Consider the following 22,288-nt stretch of genomic DNA (forward strand, 5'->3'; position numbering starts at 1 on the left):
CCAAGAGGAGACAAAGATGGTTTAGACAAGGGTGGTTTGGGGGAATTTTTGACCGTGCACAATAACTGCACAGTCAAAATCCCCCAAACCTGGTTGGGGAACATACCCATAATGTTTCCATAAATTAACTAGATACTTTTTAAATTTTAATATTATTTATTAATTATTTTTTTTCAAATCAGTCAAATACAGTGTATTTGTTTTGTGTTATATAGTTTGAAGGAAATTTTTTTGATGTATAGTGCATAGAAAATTATATATATAATATAAAAATAATGACTTATAATATATTAATTTTTTTAAAAAAATATATTAAAATTGTAAAATTGTTTTTGCATACTGTAAAACAATTTCTATACACGTTTAAAAAGAGGTCTACTAGCTGTATGAACTAGATTATATTACCAAGTAACACTTTTTTACCCATTTAACCTAAAAAATATTGATATTAAAATGCATCAATATCTACCTGCATTCTTAGTTTGCCCACAAATATTTATCAATGCTATTACTGCATACTGTAAACAATTTCTATACTAAATCAATCTAATGCTTTCCCATAAACACCACTTTTGATTGCTTGCTTCCTTCTTATGCGATCTTCTAATATGATTACATGCCACAATTGGTAATAAATCTTAAAATTACACATAAAATATAAACCTGAATGATGGGAATTTTGAGAAAATTTGCCACATTATTTTGTATTTGCTCATCCTCAAGAACTGTGAATAAACTACCATAGGATGGAAACAATTGGCCTGGCCTGCATTGGAAAATTTTGACTCATCTAAGTTAGAGAATGCATTGTTAGCTATGAAAAGAAAGAATGTGTAAAAATCAACAGGTTTTGAATAGCTCGGAGAGAAGCATTAGTAAAACTAAATGTAAGAAGTACTTTACCACTGGCATCAGGAGTTACTTGGTCGGTTTATCTTCTTCGAGAAATAAGTGGATGATAGATTTGATGACTTCGTTGTTTCCTGCTGCAGACTTCTGGAAAAGGAGAATGAATGCAGATTTAGTAAACTGCAGATAAGTGTAAGTGCGTTGCGCAATACAAATGGATAGAATGTTAAAGAGAGTTTATTAGAAAAGCATTGAATTTCCTGAGTAAAAATTCGTTACGATGGAAAAGGTTAAAAGATATGGCACCACCCCACTTCTTATTCCTACCCTCATGAATTCTCAATATGGAGAAGATATACATATATATATATGTATATATATAGTCTGTAAGTATTTTACACCATGAAACAAAAAAGTTGTGGTTCTGTATCAGTTGGGGAACATTGAAGCCCAAAAGAAACAATAAGCTTTGGGTGTAGATCACTGTAAATTATGATCATGAAACTAAAAAGCCTGGAAGTTCTGTGGATCTAATAATATGGCACAAAATTGTATTTTAGAAGAGAAACAGTATGTGGGCCCAATTCGAAATGATAAAACCATAAAATAATCAATAAACTAGAGATTTAAAACATGAAGTATATATAAATATATACACAAATCCATAACTCACGTATGTCATCAGGGTGCATTCGCTTGGGGTTCATAAAGGTTTGCAAGCCACTATTCAACTCACACAATTTTTAATAAAAATATACTATTTTTTCTTACAAAACATATATGAAAATAGTATATAAACCAAAACTCATATTAAAAAAAATTAAAATTCAAACCAAAACCGAAGTTGATGACTCATAAGTAAACAATTTTAGTTCAGCAGAAGGTAGATGGATGCTGAAACCTGACAACCTTACATCAACAGAATTAGGGAATAATACCTGTGGTTTGCTAATGAGTTCCTTCAGAATAGAATGAAGAGTGATTCGGAGTTCTTTAAAGAGAACAGCAGTTTGTGCTGGTGCTGCCATTTTTATCCAATTATCAACAATGATCAATCCGGTCTGTTCAATATCAAGAACAGATGTCATTACTATGTTCACCAATGCACAAAATAAAACATGTGCGGCATTGGAAAGGCAGTTACTTATATAAGGTTAGTGAGAAGAATACCTGATGGTGAACAGTGATTGATCCACCAAACAATAAAATAGAGTACGGGGAAACAACAGTTGTGTCTCGCAGGAAAACTTTATTCGTCTCAACCTGCAATATTGATAAGGATTATAATGCATAGCAGAAACAAGGAAAATACAACATGCTAAAGTAAAGTAACATGAAATTTATTGTGGTTGGAGGGGTGAATAAAAAGAAGAAGAAAACTATAAACTATGCATGACATCGCAAGCACATCCATTTTGTCCGACAGCCTAGAACTCTACCAACGGGCATTGAACAAATAAGAAAGATATACAAAAATTAATGGGGAAGAAGTGAAGGCAGAGTTAGGGATACATTGGTGGAGGTTATGAACTACTACAATTAATAATGATTTGTATTAATATCCAAACCATTGACTCACATAGTGCATAATGCCAAGAGAAACCTTGTGATGATGGAGTGAGATGGGATATAATTTATCTATTTTTATTTCTCAAATTTTTTCTGTTTGTTCTGAATCAAGGCAAGAATTCATTAACAGACTTGATAAATAGATGAGCTCACAAAAACATCACATGGATAAGAATTGCACCTTTTCAAGAAAGACGATGAAAGGATACTGAAGAGTTTTTTGGCTACTGTTGATGGAAGAAGGGTGTATGTGAACTTCTCTTTTTCCATCAAACCACACAAGGCGACGTCCAGCATTGCTTTCTTCGGTGGTGGCAACATTAGGATACAGGCCAGCACATAGTATTGCCTGCAAATGATCATGATGCTAAGTAAACTAGGAATGGCATTTTTAAGTAATCAATGAAGTTCAGAGCTGTATAAAAGCCCAGCGTATCAGAGATCATTTCCGGAAAGGAGCCAACTGTAAGACGTAAGTATATAATTTCTAAGACTTACAAAAACAAGAAAAGCAATGCATATAAAAAACTGATAATGAACCAATTGAATATTTACGAAAAACAATGCATATCAAAAAGTGATGATCAACCAATTGAATATTTATAAGTACCGAACCAAGAACATGATGATACAATAACTGTTTAGGAAAATAATGTTTTTACCTTTACCACAACTGAATGGGTTGAATATTGGTTGAATGGCTGTGAAATGTCTGAAAGCCAACTATCAAGCTTCTCTTTCTTTTTCCAGCCAATCTGTTACACAAATTCTTCACATTAGAGCAGTCAAAGCCCCTATGAGTATATAACTAAAAAATCCATATATGCTATTCTACTCAACGTTCTGGAGCATCTTTTTCACCTTTTATTTACACAACTTCCTCGCTTTTTTTATCCTCCTAATTGCATAGAATAGATATGCATAGCTCATATAACATGAAAATAGACAAAAGAGAAAATCATGCCTTAACACATTCTATTCAACCTCAAATCATGTAGAGTGATCTATTGCCTTCATCAGGGAGAAATATTATGCGTTAAGAAAGGAAAATACATCCATGAATTGAAAATTAAAGAGCAGTACCAAATACTGGAGCAAGGTATAATTACCTGATAATTCTTTGGAATTTCTATCAGCCCAATGTCTGCCAGTAATGTAGCAAATTGTATCCTCATGTCCCTAATAGAATTAGATTGATCAGTAAAAATTGCAGGTAAATGTATAGTGTGTTTAATTTTATTTTGGAAATATGCATTTTAAAATAATCTTAATATAGTTGTACTCAAGAATCAGTAAGAAGATGGAATGGCTTAATGTTATTGATTCACTAATATTTAAAACCCACAAAAATGCTGAATGGATTAGCAACATAAAAAACAACTCACTGATACAAAGATTGAATCTACATACCTTATCATGTACATCACTGAACTACTCAAGAAATGAGAACTGCAGAATTTTTGGGCTGCTTTAACTCCATTCTGAAAAACCAACATGCATCAGTACCATATGCTGATATCCTCAAATAAAACAAAGTAAAATATTGGATGCAAATATTCAATATTATATATAGACAACGTTTAAAGGCTAACTTCTTATCATTTAAAAGTATTTAACAGACCTATAAACTCTAACAAGTAAAATAATATAGATATATGTATAAATGTGTGTTACAATCCAAAATCATAAACTTTGACTTTAGTAACCATTCTGTGCCTGTCTGCTCTCTTCGGTGCCATCAAATTCTAAAATTTGTAGCTTCAGGTAAAGTTATCTAACATCATGTAATAGAGAAATCAACGAGCACTTTAAATCTAAGAATCAAAATCCACCAAATTACCAAAATGACATTCTTCCCTAGTCAACTAAGATGACACTCACATTTTCTCATGATTGACTAATATGAGACAATTGAAGGAAGGTAAAACGGATAATGTTAGACGTTGTGGTGTGAGGGCCAGAACATGGTAATTTGAAAGTTCCATCAATTTTGCATTGCAGAGCTTTCTGAAGCACCAAATAGTTCCCGTTCTCATTAACAACACAACAATCTTGAAAATTTTTCAACCCTTAAACACTAAACAATAATGAGCAACCGAGTACTATGAAAGGTAATAATGGGCCTATCAAGTTCATCCAAACTGCAGTTAATAGAGAGAGTTTAAAGACAGGGATATAAATTTTGAAGTGGATGTCCATAATTTCAAGGAGAAAGAGACAAGTTATTACAAGCTTCTGAATCAATTACCTTCTAATCACCATTTGTATAAAAAGGAAAATTAATCTTTATAAGTTTATCTCTCAATTGAAGCATTGTGAACCTCAAAAATGGTGATATAATAAGAAAGAGAGGTATAAACCTCATATCTTCTATAGGGTAGTTCCAGCAGCTATAATGACTACAATCTACATATCATCATTATTAATTTATAACAGATAGATAGCAAAGCATCAATGTGGGGCATATTAAATAATGCATGGAATAAGGGTACAGACACACTAACCACACTTAAGATCTTGTCCCATTTTTGATATGCAATCAGCATTAAAAGATGATCAGATTGCCGACCGCCATCAGGCGCAACAATTGCAGTCTGCTCACCCAGTAAAGCTAACTTTGCTCTTTCAACACTTTCCCTCTGCAGATTAACTTAACTACAGATAAGATTCTCACTTAATCCAATAAACTCAAAAGAAAACAAAGCAAGCATTAACAGAAGGACCTCATCTTTCGGATACACGAAGGGTGACTTGTAGCTCAAAAATGCTGATATAGTGAGAATGGGTGATAGACAACCAAATATTGCGCCATATAACATCATCTGCAAGTTCCACAAATTATTAGATTGTTGGTGTCAAAAAGCAGTTACATAATAGTTCTCTTACACCTAGTGGAAACCCAAAATGTCTTTGTATAAAGAAGAAATACATAGTTTCACTTTTAGTTTAGTTCAAGAATATGAATGTTTGTAGTGTGTTTGTACGCTTGGACAACATCATATCACCAACCTTTTTAGTGTATAAGAATTGTGACTTTCAGCATAAGCGCTACATGGAGTGAATGTGCTACAAAAAGGTTGTTGACATACATAGGCCCCCAAATCAATCAGACAATTACTATTGTCTTCTAAGGAAACCAATTTAGGAGACTCAAGATACGCTATGATTTGCTAGGTTCACAGTGAAATAACCAAAAAGTTAGTGTTTAAGCCTCAGTAGAAAGGAGATGTCTTATGCATGAAATTGTAGGCAGGAAAGAAAATTATATGTTTGTATGATGCTTTTCGGGAAAATTTAAACACATTTCAACAAATGTCCCTGAACAGTGAAACAAACTTTAAGGTAAAAATTAGACTTTAGGAGTAAATAAAAGAGATGAAAATATAAACTTACCTTTCCAATCAACACATCAACAGGTAGCTTAGCCAGATGATAACCAAGAGGTGTGAGCTCCTCATTTCCTTCAATGGCACCAACCTATGAATGTAGTTCAACCAAAACTTAATCTCACACCAATCATTTTAAGTCCAACATATCAAAAGAATGCAAAATACTCTCATAGGAGTAAATTTGGTTCAATTACTGGGAACCACACATAAACAGGTACTTTGGGCGGTACTCTGTTGGGAGCTCATTCCATAAGGTGGATGATAGGAATATCTAGAAATACCCAAAAAAAAACCCCTTTGTTTATGAATAATTTGCTCACTCCAGATTCTCCATTTGAAGGGGAAGCTGGTATAAATAAATGTTGACATAAATAATAAGAACAGTTTAAATTTCAAGTTTTGTGTGATAGATTTCTCTGAAGTACTTCTGGATTCTCTTCTCTGATCAAGCAGAGCGAACACAAAAAACATGCTCATCCACAAACTACAAGCAAGGTTGATTTAGCTCAATAGAAGAACTGAGTTATATGATATGTTACTAAGCAAACATATGCATGTGATAAAAATATAAGCATTAAGCACTTTAGAATTGCAAGGCTGAAAATTGTTTAAAAGGTTAAATGACGAAATTTAGAGACAAGGAATCAAAGAGAAATGACATTTGAGCCATGAGACTCACTGCAAACAAGGGTGGCAACAAGGAGAACCTGCTGATTGTTGTAGATCATAAGAAGACAATTTAACTCATATAAAATAATCCAATTCCATACAACTAATTAGACATCTTGATGTTCAAAGAAAGAATATATTATAGTAATCAGCTTCAGACTATGATATTAAACACAAGCAAAAGATTACATGGTAGGCATCACATAAAGCTTGTTCATCAATAATAATAATAATAATAATCATAATTAGTTGTCCAAATATCAGTAGACAAAAATAGATCCTAACTTAAATTACAAACTAGTAATAGAAATCATAGAATGCATCTAATTCTTTGTTGGAAAGCATTATCTACTATTCTTTAAAACAAAAATAGATGCATAATGCTTCACTCTCACATGACTACCAAAGTAAATCATCTAGCCAATACAAACCCAATAAGCTTGGTTCCTTGCACAGTCATACCTCATAAAGTGAAGAAACTGCTGATGCAATGGCCTCTTCCTTTGGAGGTTCCAAGGCCTAAAAGTTTGACAGAGAGAGGTCAATGAAGAAAATATAGACATAGTCAAAACCTCTAAAATGAAATCAAGACTAAAAGATATGATAACACAAGTCAAACAAAAAGAATGAAACAACAAAAGAACCTACCTCAGACAAAAACTGTTCTATGCCTCCAAGAGAAAGCAATTTTACTTGCAGGCATAACTCTACCAGTGGCATTCGCATCATCTCAGGAATCTACACGGTACACAATACAAGATTGTAAATGTGGTTTTAAGATATCATAGTTGTGTATTTTATGGCATAAAACATAATGCTCTAAGCCACTAGTTCATTGCAATTATTACACTATGCCACTTAGCTTCACTTGCACAAACAGGTAGTGTCCATCATAGAGTACCTTCTTTCTCATTCAACCAGTCTTTTTGTCAAAATAATTTCAAATGAAACAAAAGGCACAGGTCTTCTTCCTTTTTTTTCATTCTACTTTTAGAATTTTGTCCATTCTCTAATCCAAAGGAATGGTTTGCAGGTTGGTTTATTTTTTTTCGAAAAAAATGTTGATTTGACAGGTTCCCACCGTTATAAGCTGAATATGTTCGTATTTTATTTATACAACCCGTGTAGCCCATCCCACCTAGTGGGATAGGGTCTTCAATGGTAATAATGATGATATAATTTTGCACCTTAATGAGGTGCAAGGTGTTCCATGTTTCCAAAGAATCTTAAGCCACGATTTGCCATAGGTGAATGTCACAATCAAGTGAAAATGAGATTATGGTCGAAGCGATTAAATACCTGGTATGGCCGCATTAGTTTTTCATATCTGTGATGTGTGTATAAAGAAAAGCATAATCCCGGCTTCACGCGTCCAGCTCTTCCTCGCCTCTGCCTAGCATTTGCTTGAGATATCCAATCTTCAACCATGCTTGAGAGTTTCTGTTTGCATCAATACAATGTATAGTTTGTGTTAAACCTTTCATGCCAATCCGTATGCATCTCATTTAGATCTTAGTCTAAGGAAAGAAACTCATACGTATCTCGTTTGGGCAGTGTAAATAATTGAACAAATACATGTCTATCCATGTTGGTTTTTTTTTTAAAAAAAAAGATATATATTCATTGGAAGGGTTTTTTGTTTTTGTTCGAAAGTGTAAAAAGAATAGGTATATGTATATCAATGTTACTACATCATCCACACTCCAAATTATATCTAACTTTTGCCTAGTTAGACACAACAAGCATTCCAACCAAAAGGTAAATTAGCAGATGACTGAACTATGTATTTCTATGAAATAATCTAAAATAAAATTGTCACACGTATAAAGTTCAGATGTTTCTTGCAGAAGGGTCAGACACAGGAGCAGACCAATAGTCATTTAAAAGAAATTTACCTCTTCAGATGATCCATTTAATACTTTTAAAACTGGAACACGGAAAGAAACTTTCTTTAGCAGAGAATAGAGCAGATTTCCAGCCTCACTTTGTAATTACATATCAATGCATTCAATCTCTCAATTAACTCATATAGCTAGATCTTACTAGAATGGAGTATCAATGATGAATGATGTAGCAGGAGCGGGTAATCATATGCAATCACACATGCAATAGCAAATATTAAGTCACTGTAACTTCTCGTGAGAAAAACAGAATCATACTACCGATTAAAACATTATGAATATTCATATACAAATTTCAAATGATGTTTTTTTTTTTTTTTTTTGGGGGGGGGGGGGGGGGAAGGGGAGGGGATGGGTGGGAATTGCGCTAACCTTGTGAGGATTATAGCGATTCTCTTTATGCTTTCCACAGTCCACAACATATACAATATCATCTATTGTTATACTTGTTTCTGCAATATTAGTTGCAACTATAACCTGAGACCAAAGAAATAGAAATAATGACAAAAAGAATAAAAAGAAGAATGCTCTTAAAATAATGTATCACTGTGAAAAACCAGTCACAATTAAAAATTACAATATTAAGTGTTCCCATCTATCCCAATTAGCATTTCTAACAATCTAAACTTCTAGAGAATTTCAATATTAAGAAAGCAACATTGCATGAGGTTTGTAAGCATAGTAATTAGAGAGCATCACCAGCAAGAGTCATATTAACCTTCTCCACAGCCCTGAGTGCTTCCCAATTCTATTTTGCTAGATTTACAATGCACTTATGTGTCCTTATGTTTCTCTTAGTTACTGATTCCTTTGTTGATTGTCTTGATTATGATGATACAATCTCTTTCATTTTTTGCTAGTTCAACAATGCATTTCCTAACAATGTGCAAAACTCTTCAAAACCACATAATCCACCAAGACTTAGACTACTGCAAAGACACTATATCATCCCTTTTCTATTTCGAAACATTATAATGTTTTGACCATTATTTTTCATATTCAATCTTAAATTAAAAGTTCGGGAGCTTCAATGCACTTTAGGCATCACATGTAACTAGTAATAATATAAATGTGATGCAGCAGCTTAAAAATGAATAGAAGCACTACATATTTTTGAGATATCACGAGTAAAAATAAATGTTTACCTTGCGAATGTTATTGGGAGGTTTTTGAAACACCTTCTTTTGATCTTCAGGTGCTATAGATGAATGTAGAGGAAGAAGCCATTCAGATGAACTTCCACCAAATCGGCGAGAAGCTGCAAGTTTATCTACTAGCAAATTTATTTCTGCAACACCCTGTCATTTTTTAAATACATTAACTTGAAGTAGTAGTAGTAGTAGTAGTAGTAGTAGTAGTAGTAATAATAATAATAATGATTTCTGCAGAGAAGGGAAATATTATGAAATCAAGTACCACAAATTTTGTACCGGTAAAAAGACTAAGATGGCACCCTCAGCAAAAGTTTCATCAATGTGGCCAACCAGATCCTCAAGAAGATCATAATCAATGCAGTCTTCATTCAATCTTCTCTGTAGAAGAGTCATTTGTGGGTGAATGCAACAATTTGTCACAAAATGCAAGTGTATGGCACCAATGACACATACCAAATTTTGGCGAGTTTGCTCGCTATAATTTGTATAATCACTTTTATCATAATAGGGATTAACAACTTCTTCAGACAGTAGGGACTCGTCACCCCATCCAGATATGACGAGATTTTTCTTTCCCCTCTTGTTGCCGACTAGACCACTCTGCAAGTGTTCAATAAGAAGTTATATAAAAAAATTTGATATTCATTGTATTAGTGTGGTTGTGTTCAAATACCTAATCTAAAATTTGAGATAAAAAAAAAAAACAATTCCTTGGATATAATAAAGCAGTACCAAAACAATCATGTGCAATCAAAGGAAAAAACAAAGTCCGTATCAATACAAGAAAATTTACATAAAGCTACATGTCGAAATCCCTGAAGTAATTATCAATAAGATGGTACATTATTTTGCTAAGCATGCAAGAGGGAACACAAAGTTATCCGACGGGCTTTAATTTGTCACTCTTTTCTTCTGTTTTCTCGAGGCTCCATGTATCAAATAATTTTCTTTCTCATAAAAGATATCTCTATGTTCCGAAAGATGCCCTAACACATTCATGTTAAAACCTTCTATCATAAAATTTGATTTAAAAAAGGGGGGGGGGGGGGGGGGGGGGGGGGGTGTATTCATGCTTTCATTTTGACCCATGTGCACCATTATAGCATAGAAATGATTTTTATAAACGGTGTACTTAGAACTCCAAAACTAAGGTACTGTAATAGGAGAAAAACAGGAGCACACACTAGGGGACCCATGCAAATGCATCCCTTTTTTATTTTTTGAATGATAAGTCATCTAGGAAGTTATTGGCACTATGTATTCAAGGAATAAATTATAAATGTATGGAGAAATTGTATATTTATCTCTTCTTCTGAGATCAACGGTTTACATTCATTTCCCTGAATGTGGGTGATTGGGTTGTTGTTACCTTCTCTATCCCATACATTCCATTGTGTATAGAGGCTGGAGAATCTGAAGCAAGGCGGTAGTTCAGCTTTTCATGTATATCCTCAAGAAACAGGGTTGTCACAGGATGTGTCCTCCCCTGAGCAGTTACTACAGGGCAATTACCAAAGTAACGTGAAAACATGTGTGAATCAACAGTTGCAGACCTACATGACAATGGCATACAAACATTCCATAGAATTAAGGATAATCAAGAAGCAACCAAGGGAAAATATACATTCTCCAAATTCATAAATAACTTAGTATGATGACATACATCAGAATAACTTTCAACTTTGGCTTGCCACAGGTACTTTGCTTTTCAATCAGATTCTTTAAAACAATGAGCAGAAAGTCGCCCTGTTGCAAACGAAAACCAGAAAACCAAATTCATTCACTTGTACAATAACACTTCTACGTGTGATCTGTATCATAAGCATACAAAGGTGCACACATCTGCAATACGCACATCAATTTTGAAAAGAAAGACTGCGACAAGCAGACAAAATCCTCAAGTCACCGCTAGAAAAAAATATATATATCCGAAAAGTTTTTCAATTTGATAGTGATCCAGCAACTAAAACTGATGATAGCCACATCTATGTGCAAAATGCAGAATAAAAGCATACTATACTAACCAAAAGAGATCGCTCATGCACTTCATCAACTATGACGTGACTAACACCAGCCAAGTCCTTATTTCCCTGCAAAGTCAAATCAAAATATGAATTAAAGGGATATTATTATACCCACCAACCAGTTTGATTCTATAGTTCCTGGTAGCATGAATATTTAGACATTTTTAGAATACAGTAATTGTTGTGAAGCAACTGCAACTGGGTAAAAATGGCATAGTGAATAGAAAACAGTGAACCTACCGATATCATTCTCAAAAGAATGCCAGTTGTACAGAAAAGAAGCTTAGTTCTCTCATTCCTAAAGCAATGAATGATATATGGGTTAACAAAATTCAATTAGAATTCACATACAGAAGAATATAACAAGTGCCGAAGTCATAACCCGCCAATAATCAATTTAAGTTGACCAACACTGAGAGAGTGTAAGGAACATCAGTAAATATAAACACATGCAAAGAAATGGACACTATAATGCAATTAAGGAAGGGACATGGACCACATTTATGAATGCTGGGTTAATAATACACCTAATGATCTCTCCAATTATTGCCATTTTCCATTCAGTTACAAAAGCCAATACTTCAAAAAATAAAATAAATAAATAACATGTGAACACCTTGCACTATCTAGACGAACTTGATAACCAACCAAAGAACCAGTTGATCCTGGAGAAGATTCACAACACTCGTCAGCAACCCTTTCAGCAACTGAAACCGCCTAAAAAACCAAAACCAAAAACACAGTGCATCAAACTTCAAACATAATAAGCATACATAATTAACAAATACCAAATACTCTCCATCCCAATATTTTTTGCTAGTTTCACTTTTGGTACGGTTTTTTAAGTGATATAATTTTGATATGTTTTTTCCATTTTTCCGTTACTTATTGTTTAGATTATTTTTTTTCTTAATTATGTGTAGAAGGGAATTTGTGTATAAATAAAGAAAAAAAGTACTGGAAAATACCAAAATACAAATAATAGCAAAAGATTTGAAATAGAGGTAGTATAACAATTTTAGATCCTGACCAGCCAAGAGCAAATCTTGAATACCATTATATAATATTTATAATTATGAGTAAGTCCACAGCTGAAAGTACCATATCATTAATGCATACTCAAAAAAATCAATGGAGAGTATACCAATTCACTTTGTGAAGTTTAGAAGCAATACAATGCAGCATTATCTCAAACATATGTTGTGTGTAACTCAATCTCAGATCAGTTTGATTGACTTTTAAAAGCTTACCGCAATCCTTCTGGGCTGAGTGCAAATTATGTTACAGTTACCACCACATCCTGCTTGAATCATATTATCCAATATGTATTGGGGGACCTACATAACCACAAATTCGGTAACAAAATTAGTAGAAGGTAACATAGATAAACAACAAAGCGGTAACTTCCACAATAACCATTTAAGGAAGCAATCTGCAACAAAACTAAGACCTGAGTAGTCTTTCCACAGCCTGTCTCTCCAGATATTACCACTACATTATTCTCCTCCAGTAAATGCAAGATTTCATCTTTCAACTCAGCAATAGGGAGGCTAGATCTACACCGCAACATCTCCTAATTCAACAACAGAACATTGATGCATTAAAAGCAAACAAAACAAGTCTGTAAATGCCATTCACGTACTAAGCAAGCTACTTAAAGGGAATTCCAAGCATTATAATGAATTCTGAACTTGTGAAACCCAGCAAAAATAAAACTAACAGTGCAGACATTGCAAGATGTCTCAACAAGCTTGAAGTTTCAAAAATAATGTATCTCCAGAGTCCCCACTATTGAAATAGTGGTTTCATAATATACAAAGCAATCATGAACCATTATATTAGTAAATAGAACTTCTTGAAGGTTCAAATCAACAAGGCTAACTTTTACACGATACTTGTTCGAACTCCTAGAAGACATAAAATTGACAGAACTTGGAGAATATTGTTATTTTCATATTTGAAAGGGTGCTTGAATTTCTATAAAAGATGTATCATCAACTTTGCTTAGAAATGAAGCCAAACCATTCTCGATGCCTAAGCTTAGATACAAAAAAAAAAAAAAAACAAAAACCTTGTATTTATTTGTGTTGTTCTTGAGTTCTTGTTCCTTCTTCAGAAAAATGTTTTCCGCATGCATATTTCCCTGTATGCCTGCATACCAAGAAAGCGTCCGTGGAAAGAAAACTTTTGCATGTAAAATTGATTGGGCTCCAAAATTGCACATGGATGTTTGGATTAACATTTAGATGCAGCCACTAATAGAGTTTAAATCTTTACAACACTAAGCAATACATGCATATATATTTAGAACCAGTATTTCCCTATATACTAAAACAAAACTCAATATGGAAAATATAATCTGGGCATATGCAGTATGCACAAGCATGTGTTGCATTGCACTACATCATATCTCAGGCAGATATTAAAAGTAAACTCAACAGCATGTCAAAAAAATGGCCAAAAGAAGATTCATGTAAACTATAGAATGCATGCATGTAGTTATTATAAGGATGCCATGGTTTAGACAACTACATAAATTCCTCCTACATAAATTATATAAGCCACAGGTATCACGTAGGTATAGAGCATCCTACTTTCAGCACTGTGATCGATTTCACTCGCTATATCTTCAACCATTGATGCCATTGGAATCAAGTCTTCGTTAACTTCATCCACAGAATTAGACCCAACCTTGTGTTCAACCTTCTTGGCATTCAACAATGAGTCCACAAAACCAGCCCTTCTATCGGTAGATCGGTCGCTTACATTAGTGAGCAATGCCCCTTAATAAACAAGAAGTTGATAAACCAAAATCACAAAAGGTTACAGAAATGACGAAGTTTTCAAACAAAAATTTAATAATTGTCATTTGATAACCGCATTAAATGATAAATTACCTTCTTTCCACTTTAGTACTAGAGTAGCATATGGTTCTGAAAGTGCTAGATGAACTGGTAGATCTGGAAAGAGACAATGGAGTGCATAAGCTGCAACTCTGTTTTGTGCATCCTAAATTGAAAATTGTTAGCCAACAGTTATTATTATTATATAGGAAGAATGTGACAAAATAAATTCACAGTTTCACACAGAGGCAAAATTGAAATATATACAAATTCATTCAATTCAAAGCTGAGAAACCAATAAAACCTTCAGAGAGATCCTTCCATGCCTCCAACATAAAATAGATGAATAAACTGGACTGCTGACCCTTAAACAAAAACTATGATAAACTGGACTGCTGACCCTTAAACAAAAACTATGTAATCAAATGAAATCACAGCTAAGTACATCTTTCCTCCATGGAAATTTTTTTTTTTTAGAAGAATTCACAGCTTAGTTCATCTGTAACACAAGGATGTTCTAAGACCACCCTGTAAGAATATTTTGGTAGAATAGTGCCACACTGCCAGCTTTTGGTGAAAATTCTTGATGCTTGGAACATGTGACAAGGTCACAGTGAGGTTCAGGATATAAAATTCTAATATAATTTGATCCCAACGTTTAAAAAATTGAGGATCTTAAATTTGTGGCAGGTTCATGCATCTACAGAATTTGACTTGGGATATCAATATCATACGTAATATAGATTCCTTTTCCCCTATATCAAAAGAGAGGCTCATGGAGCATAACCTAGCTTCCTTTTCCCCTTTATATAACTCTTGCAATCAGATTCTTTTGAAGTTTTCAAATATGATAAATGTATGACCATCTTTCCCTAGTGAAGAGCTATGTAATGAAGCTCTTGTGTAAGACCTCATTATACCTATTCCTACTTTATTCCATAATGATAAACACCCGTTTACATAATGACAAAGAACATGAAGAAGATACATATAATTCTCATTTGAAGGAAAAGTAAGAACATAACACATTCCAAGGAAAAACATCATAGCAATAATGATGTGCTCATTTTTTAAATAAAGTAAGGTTCAGTACGTACATATTCAATGTATCTTCCAAGCAAAAAAATCCAAACAATATAAATACAGCTATTACAGCATATTAAAATTTACATGCTAATTCACACAATTTTTTTTAGCAATATAGATATATGAACAGAAAGTGTAAGTATAACATTCTGGACAGGTCTAACCAGCTAACTTTTTCAAGTATATTTGATACGAATATTATATAAATCAGAAGTGAGCAAGGAGGCTAGGAGAATGCATCAACTATGAAAATTCTAAGTTTTCTCCCACTCTTTTTTCTAGCAATGTATCCTAGCCAGTCCTTGCATGTTTATACTTTTCGGATGCATTAGTTCACAAATTGAAGATAGATATATTATTATGAAACATAACACCAATCATTACATCAAAAGAACATCTATTTACTACACTATTTGAATGTATCTACAGTGCCAAAGGCCAAGAAACATACCTCCACTGTACTAAAACTTTCATCCTGGCTTGGAAGCTGGATAGTTGTCAGCCCTCCAGCTTTCCTACTTTTACCCCTCCCACTAGCTTTCCGAAGCACATTAATTGAGTAACCAGAATTATGCCCATTCCCAACAACTTTATCATACTTTGGAGCTTCCCATCCCGATCTTTGACAAAGTTGATGAAAAACAGCCTTTGGAATCTTCTTTGGTTCTCCCTGTATTTATCATTACACAACATGGAAAAATGCAGGAAAACCAATTCAAAACAAAAGAAGAGGATAGATGGAGACAAGTGATAGAAGGAAATATGATGAGATGGACTGAGAGCATGTACTATTGAAAATGAAGAACATCAACAATTTATAGAAAAGAACCGGTTCAGAAAGGGTCTTCATGGAATCACATAGCACATCACACAAAAAATGAAAGCAGTAGAGATCCCATATATAATATCGACATCAAAATACTACCTTCTTCCAGATTCCTTCCATTTTCTCTAAATTCTTCTCACTACACAGTTCTTTCATCTTTTCCTTTTTCTGAAGTTCCAATATTTCAGCGGGTATTTCATCAGACCCACCCTCTTCCAAAAAGAAACCACCAAGCTCTACATCACCTGATTCTGTTTCCAAAGCTTCTCCATTTGGTGTTGGGGTAACTGTTGGAGAAGAATCCACCAAGGATTCATGTGACCCAGATGTGTTAGCCTTTTTTAGATCAACTTCATCCTTATACTCAGTGTGAGTTGTTTCATGTTCTGTATCACCACCAACAGAATCACCATCAGAGTTTTCTGAAGGCCTTGCAATTGAAAGTTTGTCCTTAGATCCACGATTAGCATTCACATATCCAGATTCCAATATATCAGCTGGTAGACCTGAAATTAATTTGAATTGAATCATTCCAGAGCATGCTCCTTTATGACCTTAAGAAACATCAGTGGGAAAGCACATTATTTCATTTTCAATACCTAAGGCTGATATCTCTTGCTTAAGCTTCCTAATAATTTGACCTGCCTCTTCTTGGCCTTTCTTGTCACCTCTATCTTTGGCATTTGCAGCTTGTAATCTAGCAGCATGGTAATCCTTAATGATAGACTCGTAATCACTCCTTGGTTCTACTACCTGCCACAATTGATCTATACATTGATAAGCAGGACTTGTAACAGATAAATGGAACTCCATTCTCCTGTTTTCCATCAACTAACCAGAATCTCAATCACATGATTTGACAGAGAGTGCAAACATTCCAAATCAGCGGTCACATTCTAAAATATCCACAAGAACTATATAAAAAGGTAACATTTTGATGAAATTAACGTTAAACGTGGACCCATAAGATTATATTCACATTCTAGTTATGGCAGTACACTTAACCGATATACATCTTACGAAAATAGCAAAAACAATTGAAGGTGCGAAAATGCACTAGGATGAAGCTAACTCACTTGTTGAATAAGATGGAACAAAAGAGTAAAATAGCAAAAGCATCCAACATCCTTATCCACACTATTATGTGCATGGTCATCACTACCACTGTTAACATTGAAAAGAAATTCATGGAGGTACCTTCTTTGAAGAACCATAGTCCATTGAATCGGTTTCCCAAGAATCAGTTTCATCCTGCATTAATAGCGATTCAGCATGGACGCTTTAAATTTATGCACAGTGTTGATTAAGCTTCATAATTGACACTATTGGATCAAATAAGAGGACCCTCTATATTTCTCTGAACAGCAAAGAAGTGAGAAAAAGTTCTTAGTAAAATTCAGATATAGATTAAACCATTCTTTGAATTCCTCCTAAATTCATGAAAGTTGAAGTGAAAATTGGTATAAAGACATGATTACATGTGTGAGTCCACAACAGGAAAGAAGCTTTTGGCTTTGTTTACCTGGCAATTATTTTCACTTTTTGTACTATTCAACCCTCACAATTTCCTATAAAAATACAACATTTTCTTTTACAAAACATTACATCCAATCCATTATTCAAAACTAAAACCAAAACCAAAATTCAAAAAAATAAAAAAAAATAAAAAAATAAAAAAAATCACCAAGTAAAAACACCCTTTATTTTGATGTCTTTTCAAAGCTCATGCAAATGCAAGCATGTGTATGTAAAAGCAGAAATGTTATGCAACAACAACCTTAGTTAAAGTAATCAAAAGGGAACTTTTTATTTCTTAGCTTTTCCTCTAGAAAAGAACTTTGAAAAAAAAAAAAAGAATAAAATCCAACTTATCAAATAAAGACAAGGGGTATATCATTACTGCGAAAATATTTTCCCTCCACCACATTGAATTGAATGACTTCATGTAATAGTGGGAGAAATACAATATGAGTAAACTCCAGCAGATGAACATCATCTTATATACAAAGACAAACCTTCTAAATATCAGAAAGGCATAGCGCATGCCTACACTAGTCAATGTGTGCATTGAAACAAGAAAAGTAAAATTGAAATGAACATTAAGAGAGGGTAAATAGACCAGAATAGAGCCACACACTAACAAATTGCATTTAATACTACGCAAGCAAGTACTTCACCAATTTTGGAGCACTCTATGTTCTAGCTCTTCCTAATCCTGATATACATCAAATTAACTAGTTTATCTCAAATTAGAATAATTCTACAAAAACTTTTACCTTGCAACAAGATGCAAAATGATAAACCTTTGAATCAAGAATATCAAATGTGCAAGTATTGTCTAAACCTGTCTATTAACGCACCTCATCCTGCCGTTCCATATATTGGCGGATCCAGTCAGCTTGAGAATGCTGAACCGATTCTAGTGTTTCATTATCTTTACGCTCTTTTTTAATTATAAGAGGAACTTTGTCGTCCATCTGCATAACCGCACCTTCGGAAGAATCTCCTGAAAAAACCCAATCTTCACGAGCAGTTGATATGACACCAACAGAACCTGCCCAGAAAGTGCCTTAATATGTTGCCTCAGCTCTGTCCAAAATATAATACAGTACTTAAAATAATTCTATCTATTAAATTAGGAACCAAAATTCAGAATTCAGTAAATTTTTCAGTCACTAAAAGTTAAATGTCAATACCTTCACTTGTATGCAAATAACTACCACTAGAAAACTTCAGGGGAAGCTCATTCCCAGGAATGTTTAGGCAAAGCCAATCTAAAGCAACCTCATATGTTGCTCTCTCCTGTAAAGTATGTAAAACCAGAAATAACTTGACTAATGATATAACAATAAAGCTATGCATAATTACATTCCAAGGTTAAACATGGTTTCAGATGTGTTTATACATATATATAACACTTAAGAAGGAGAAATGTGTGTCATAGCTCTCTCCTAGAATTAATGGTGGTTTCAAACATAACAAGTAAAGTTCTGATACCATTAACATGTTGTAGTAGCAAATAACATCAGTTCGAGAGAAGAGATGTTCATTAACACTATAGCAGATCAAGAAACATAACAATAAGCTTGATTGAATTCATTCGCATCCAATTCTCCTTCAAGCATAGAAATCAAGCTCCAAGAAAGTTTCCAACATCATGCAGCATCGCTCCAACTAATTTGGAGAATCTCGATTTAAAGCATTCCGTAATTTATCTGATCAAGTTCAACTGCACTTATAGAAAGATGTTCTTACTTATGCTGAACTAGTAACTGTAGTAGCGGCGGCCTACCTTGAGAGCGGAGAGAGAGAGCTCAATCTGATCATCTCTAAAGCCATCGCAAGACAACCTCTCGTAGACAGAGTGTAGCCTCTTCGCCTTCTGCTCTTTAGATAGGGATTGCTCTGCCGTCGCTGGAGACGGCGTCGATCGTCCGGAGTTGAGAAGAAGGCGGCGCAGCCGGTTCTCATTCTCCGCCGATAGTTGGAGCTTCGGACCGGAGGAGGACGCCGTCGTCTTACCCTTGGACGACGTCGCCGCCGCCGATTTTCCCTTCTGCTGCTGCTTCTTCTTCGGCGCCATTAGTAACGCAAAATGAAGCTCTGCGAGCGACCGTTCGTTCGGAAGATTACACGGCCGACGGACCGTCAAATAAAATAGTTAAGGGTGTGTTTGGCTGCCGGTTAAAATCGACTTGTCACAACAAGTTAACTTTTTCCAAATACACTCCTATCAATTTTATTTTTTTATATAAATAAATAGTAAATTATGATATTATTTTATTAATTTTTTATATAATTAATAAAATTGATAATTTTAAAATAAATTTAATATATAATAAATACTTAAACAAATATAGATAAACTAGATCAAAATATATACTTCCTAAATACCCTCATATTTTTATTATTCATTTATTTTTTTTTCAATAATATCAAATCAAAATTTTAATTTTTTATTTTTTATATTATATTAAAAATTAATTTTATATTTAAAATTTCGTATCAACTTCTTTACATAATACATTTATTCTAATTCAAATATTTTTTCATTTAAATTCAAATTTTGGAAAGAAAAAACTCTAGAAATTTTTTACCATTTTTATAACAAATTGCAAATACTCTATATCAATACATTTCATACTAGAGGAGAGAAGACCGCAAGAAATGCATGTACTAGTTGTACAAACAATCAAAAAATATCGACGTATAATTAGAACTTTTGATCTTCGACAGGTGATTAGATTGGTGATCCTGCAAGAAACTACAGCGCCAGAGAGCCTACCAAACGAGTGATATATAAAACTGTTGGGTTGGGGCAAATAGAGTTGTGTCGGGAGTCTCACCGGAGAGGTTGTGGCCGCATTAGAGAGTTCAATGACAATAGAGCTTGAACATTGAGTTGACGCCAGCACTGAACAGCCATGGCTGCCTCGGATGGAATTTGCAGTCCAGAATACCTATAAAATCGACAGTAAAATAATTTAGAGAATTTTATGGGAAGAGGTTCAAATAGAGATTGGAACTTGAAAGTCGCCGGACCTCGTCCATCTCTAGAGGAATGGCCTCGAAGAATCTCCAGAGGTATCATCAAGGGGTCTTGATTCAGATCAGAGTAAACCATGCCATGAAAAACATAGGCTGTGTAATCCTCATAGTATAGAGCAAACAATGGATAGGATCGATGAAAGGCCACGCTAGTAATATCCTTCAAATTTTGAAATGAGTGTAAGTATTACTAAAAAATATAATATATACATACATTCATAAAATATTACAGAAAAAATCGACAATTCAATGCAAAATATGAGTTATTATATTACACACACAATTTTCTATATCTAAGCATGGAAAACACTTCAATCTAAAATCACTAAACAAACGTACTTATATGGCATTGCCATACTATAAAAAACATGGAACAATAAGAACAAACTCAAACTGGAAACGCAATCATTAATCATATATCCACAAATGGGAATGCATATGTCGGATGCTTAATGACCGTCTCACCTAAAAATTCGAATTATTAGGAAAAAACAACCATTAATCATATATCTACAAACGGGAGTCCCCAACAATTTTAAAATGCAAGCCACGACAAAAACACACTTACCTTGAAATGCTTCAACTTGATTCCACCATGTATTTCATCTTGACCCCAGCTCACCATGGATGTGCTGGTCCCTGAAAATAAATGTTGTCGGTGAGATCAGATACAATATTAGATTTTACAAAAAATTTATTATACAAAACTCAACCAGAATCGTCCCCTCCCATTTGAGGTTCAACATGGAGAAGTTCCTCGATCCTCTTCTGTTGCTCATCACTAGCACATTTGGTATTCAATATAAAAACATCTTGGCCCCTGCAATTTTTTTGCAGAGCTTAATAATATGCACCTAAATTAATTGACAAAATGAGATGAAAGGTGCGCATGTTTCTTAGTATAAATAATTTTTTATTTTTATAATTTAAAATGAAATTTTAAAAACTTTTTTAATATAAAAATTTAATTTTAAAATCAAATTTATAATTTAAAAAATAAATAAAATAAAAAAAAAAAAAATAACACAACGCCATTGGATTTGGCGTGCCAAATATGTCAACCCAAAACTATTAATAACTCTGGGTTAAAGATGATTTTTAAGTTGCCACTGCTAGGAAGGTAGAGCCTAGGATTCCATACAACTTGTGTTATGGCAAGGGCCATATCGGACTTTTAAAATATATTTTTAAAATAATATAACTGATAAATAAAATAATAAATTTCAAAAAATAAAATTATTTTAATTATATATTCAATATACGACCATACTTATAAAATATATCATTGGTCGAAAATAAATAAAAAATAACAACTATTATAAAAATAATAATTCAATAATAATGACAACGCAAATACAAATAATAATAATAATAACTGTGAACTCTAAATATATCATTTGTTACAAAATTTATGGTGGATGGAAGACAAT

The 22,288-nt window shown here is 33.6% G+C and overlaps 1 protein-coding gene across 4 annotated transcripts; it reads right to left on the reverse strand.

Moving 5' to 3' along the window:
• Positions 1–481: 481 nt before the first annotated feature.
• On the reverse strand, positions 482–19,982 carry LOC127262421 (DExH-box ATP-dependent RNA helicase DExH7, chloroplastic). 4 transcript variants are annotated; one of them, XM_051291094.1, is made up of 35 exons: positions 19,603–19,982; positions 19,007–19,112; positions 18,671–18,879; positions 17,508–17,561; positions 16,910–17,063; positions 16,410–16,816; positions 15,936–16,154; positions 14,453–14,564; positions 14,150–14,338; positions 13,627–13,706; positions 13,006–13,128; positions 12,806–12,892; positions 12,172–12,272; positions 11,796–11,853; positions 11,556–11,621; positions 11,195–11,277; positions 10,901–11,084; positions 9,985–10,131; positions 9,808–9,909; positions 9,523–9,675; positions 8,750–8,854; positions 7,776–7,916; positions 7,125–7,214; positions 6,939–6,995; positions 5,812–5,895; positions 5,142–5,240; positions 4,923–5,057; positions 3,829–3,899; positions 3,528–3,597; positions 3,081–3,173; positions 2,600–2,767; positions 2,020–2,112; positions 1,788–1,910; positions 904–993; positions 482–766 (listed from the first exon to the last, which is right to left on the reverse strand). In XM_051291094.1, the coding sequence occupies exons 1-34, from the start codon at positions 19,891–19,893 to the stop codon at positions 919–921; spliced, it is 4,329 nt and encodes a 1,442-aa protein (XP_051147051.1). In that variant the 5' UTR covers positions 19,894–19,982; the 3' UTR covers positions 482–766; positions 904–918. The 4 variants fall into 4 exon arrangements, with proteins under 4 accessions (XP_051147051.1, XP_051147052.1, XP_051147049.1 ...); XM_051291095.1 differs by having other exon boundaries at positions 904–996; positions 18,671–18,864; positions 19,603–19,981; XM_051291092.1 differs by having other exon boundaries at positions 904–996; positions 19,603–19,981.
• Positions 19,983–22,288: the final 2,306 nt, after the last annotated feature.

The sequence above is a fragment of the Andrographis paniculata genome, unplaced genomic scaffold (genome assembly GCF_009805555.1).
Source record: "Andrographis paniculata isolate CXL003 unplaced genomic scaffold, ASM980555v1 Contig65END, whole genome shotgun sequence".
In the NCBI taxonomy this organism is placed as follows: domain Eukaryota; kingdom Viridiplantae; phylum Streptophyta; class Magnoliopsida; order Lamiales; family Acanthaceae; genus Andrographis; species Andrographis paniculata.

Coding starts and splice junctions, on each gene's coding strand:
- LOC127262421 (XM_051291092.1), bottom strand. CDS start 19,893: ATGGCGCCGAAGAAGAAGCAGCAGCAGAAGGGAAAATCGGCGGCGGCG. Junction 11,622..11,795: donor TTCTTTTGAGAATGATATCG/GTAGGTTCACTG, acceptor TTGACTTTGCAG/GGAAATAAGGACTTGGCTGG. Junction 3,598..3,828: donor TCAGTGATGTACATGATAAG/GTATGTAGATTC, acceptor TAATTCTATTAG/GGACATGAGGATACAATTTG.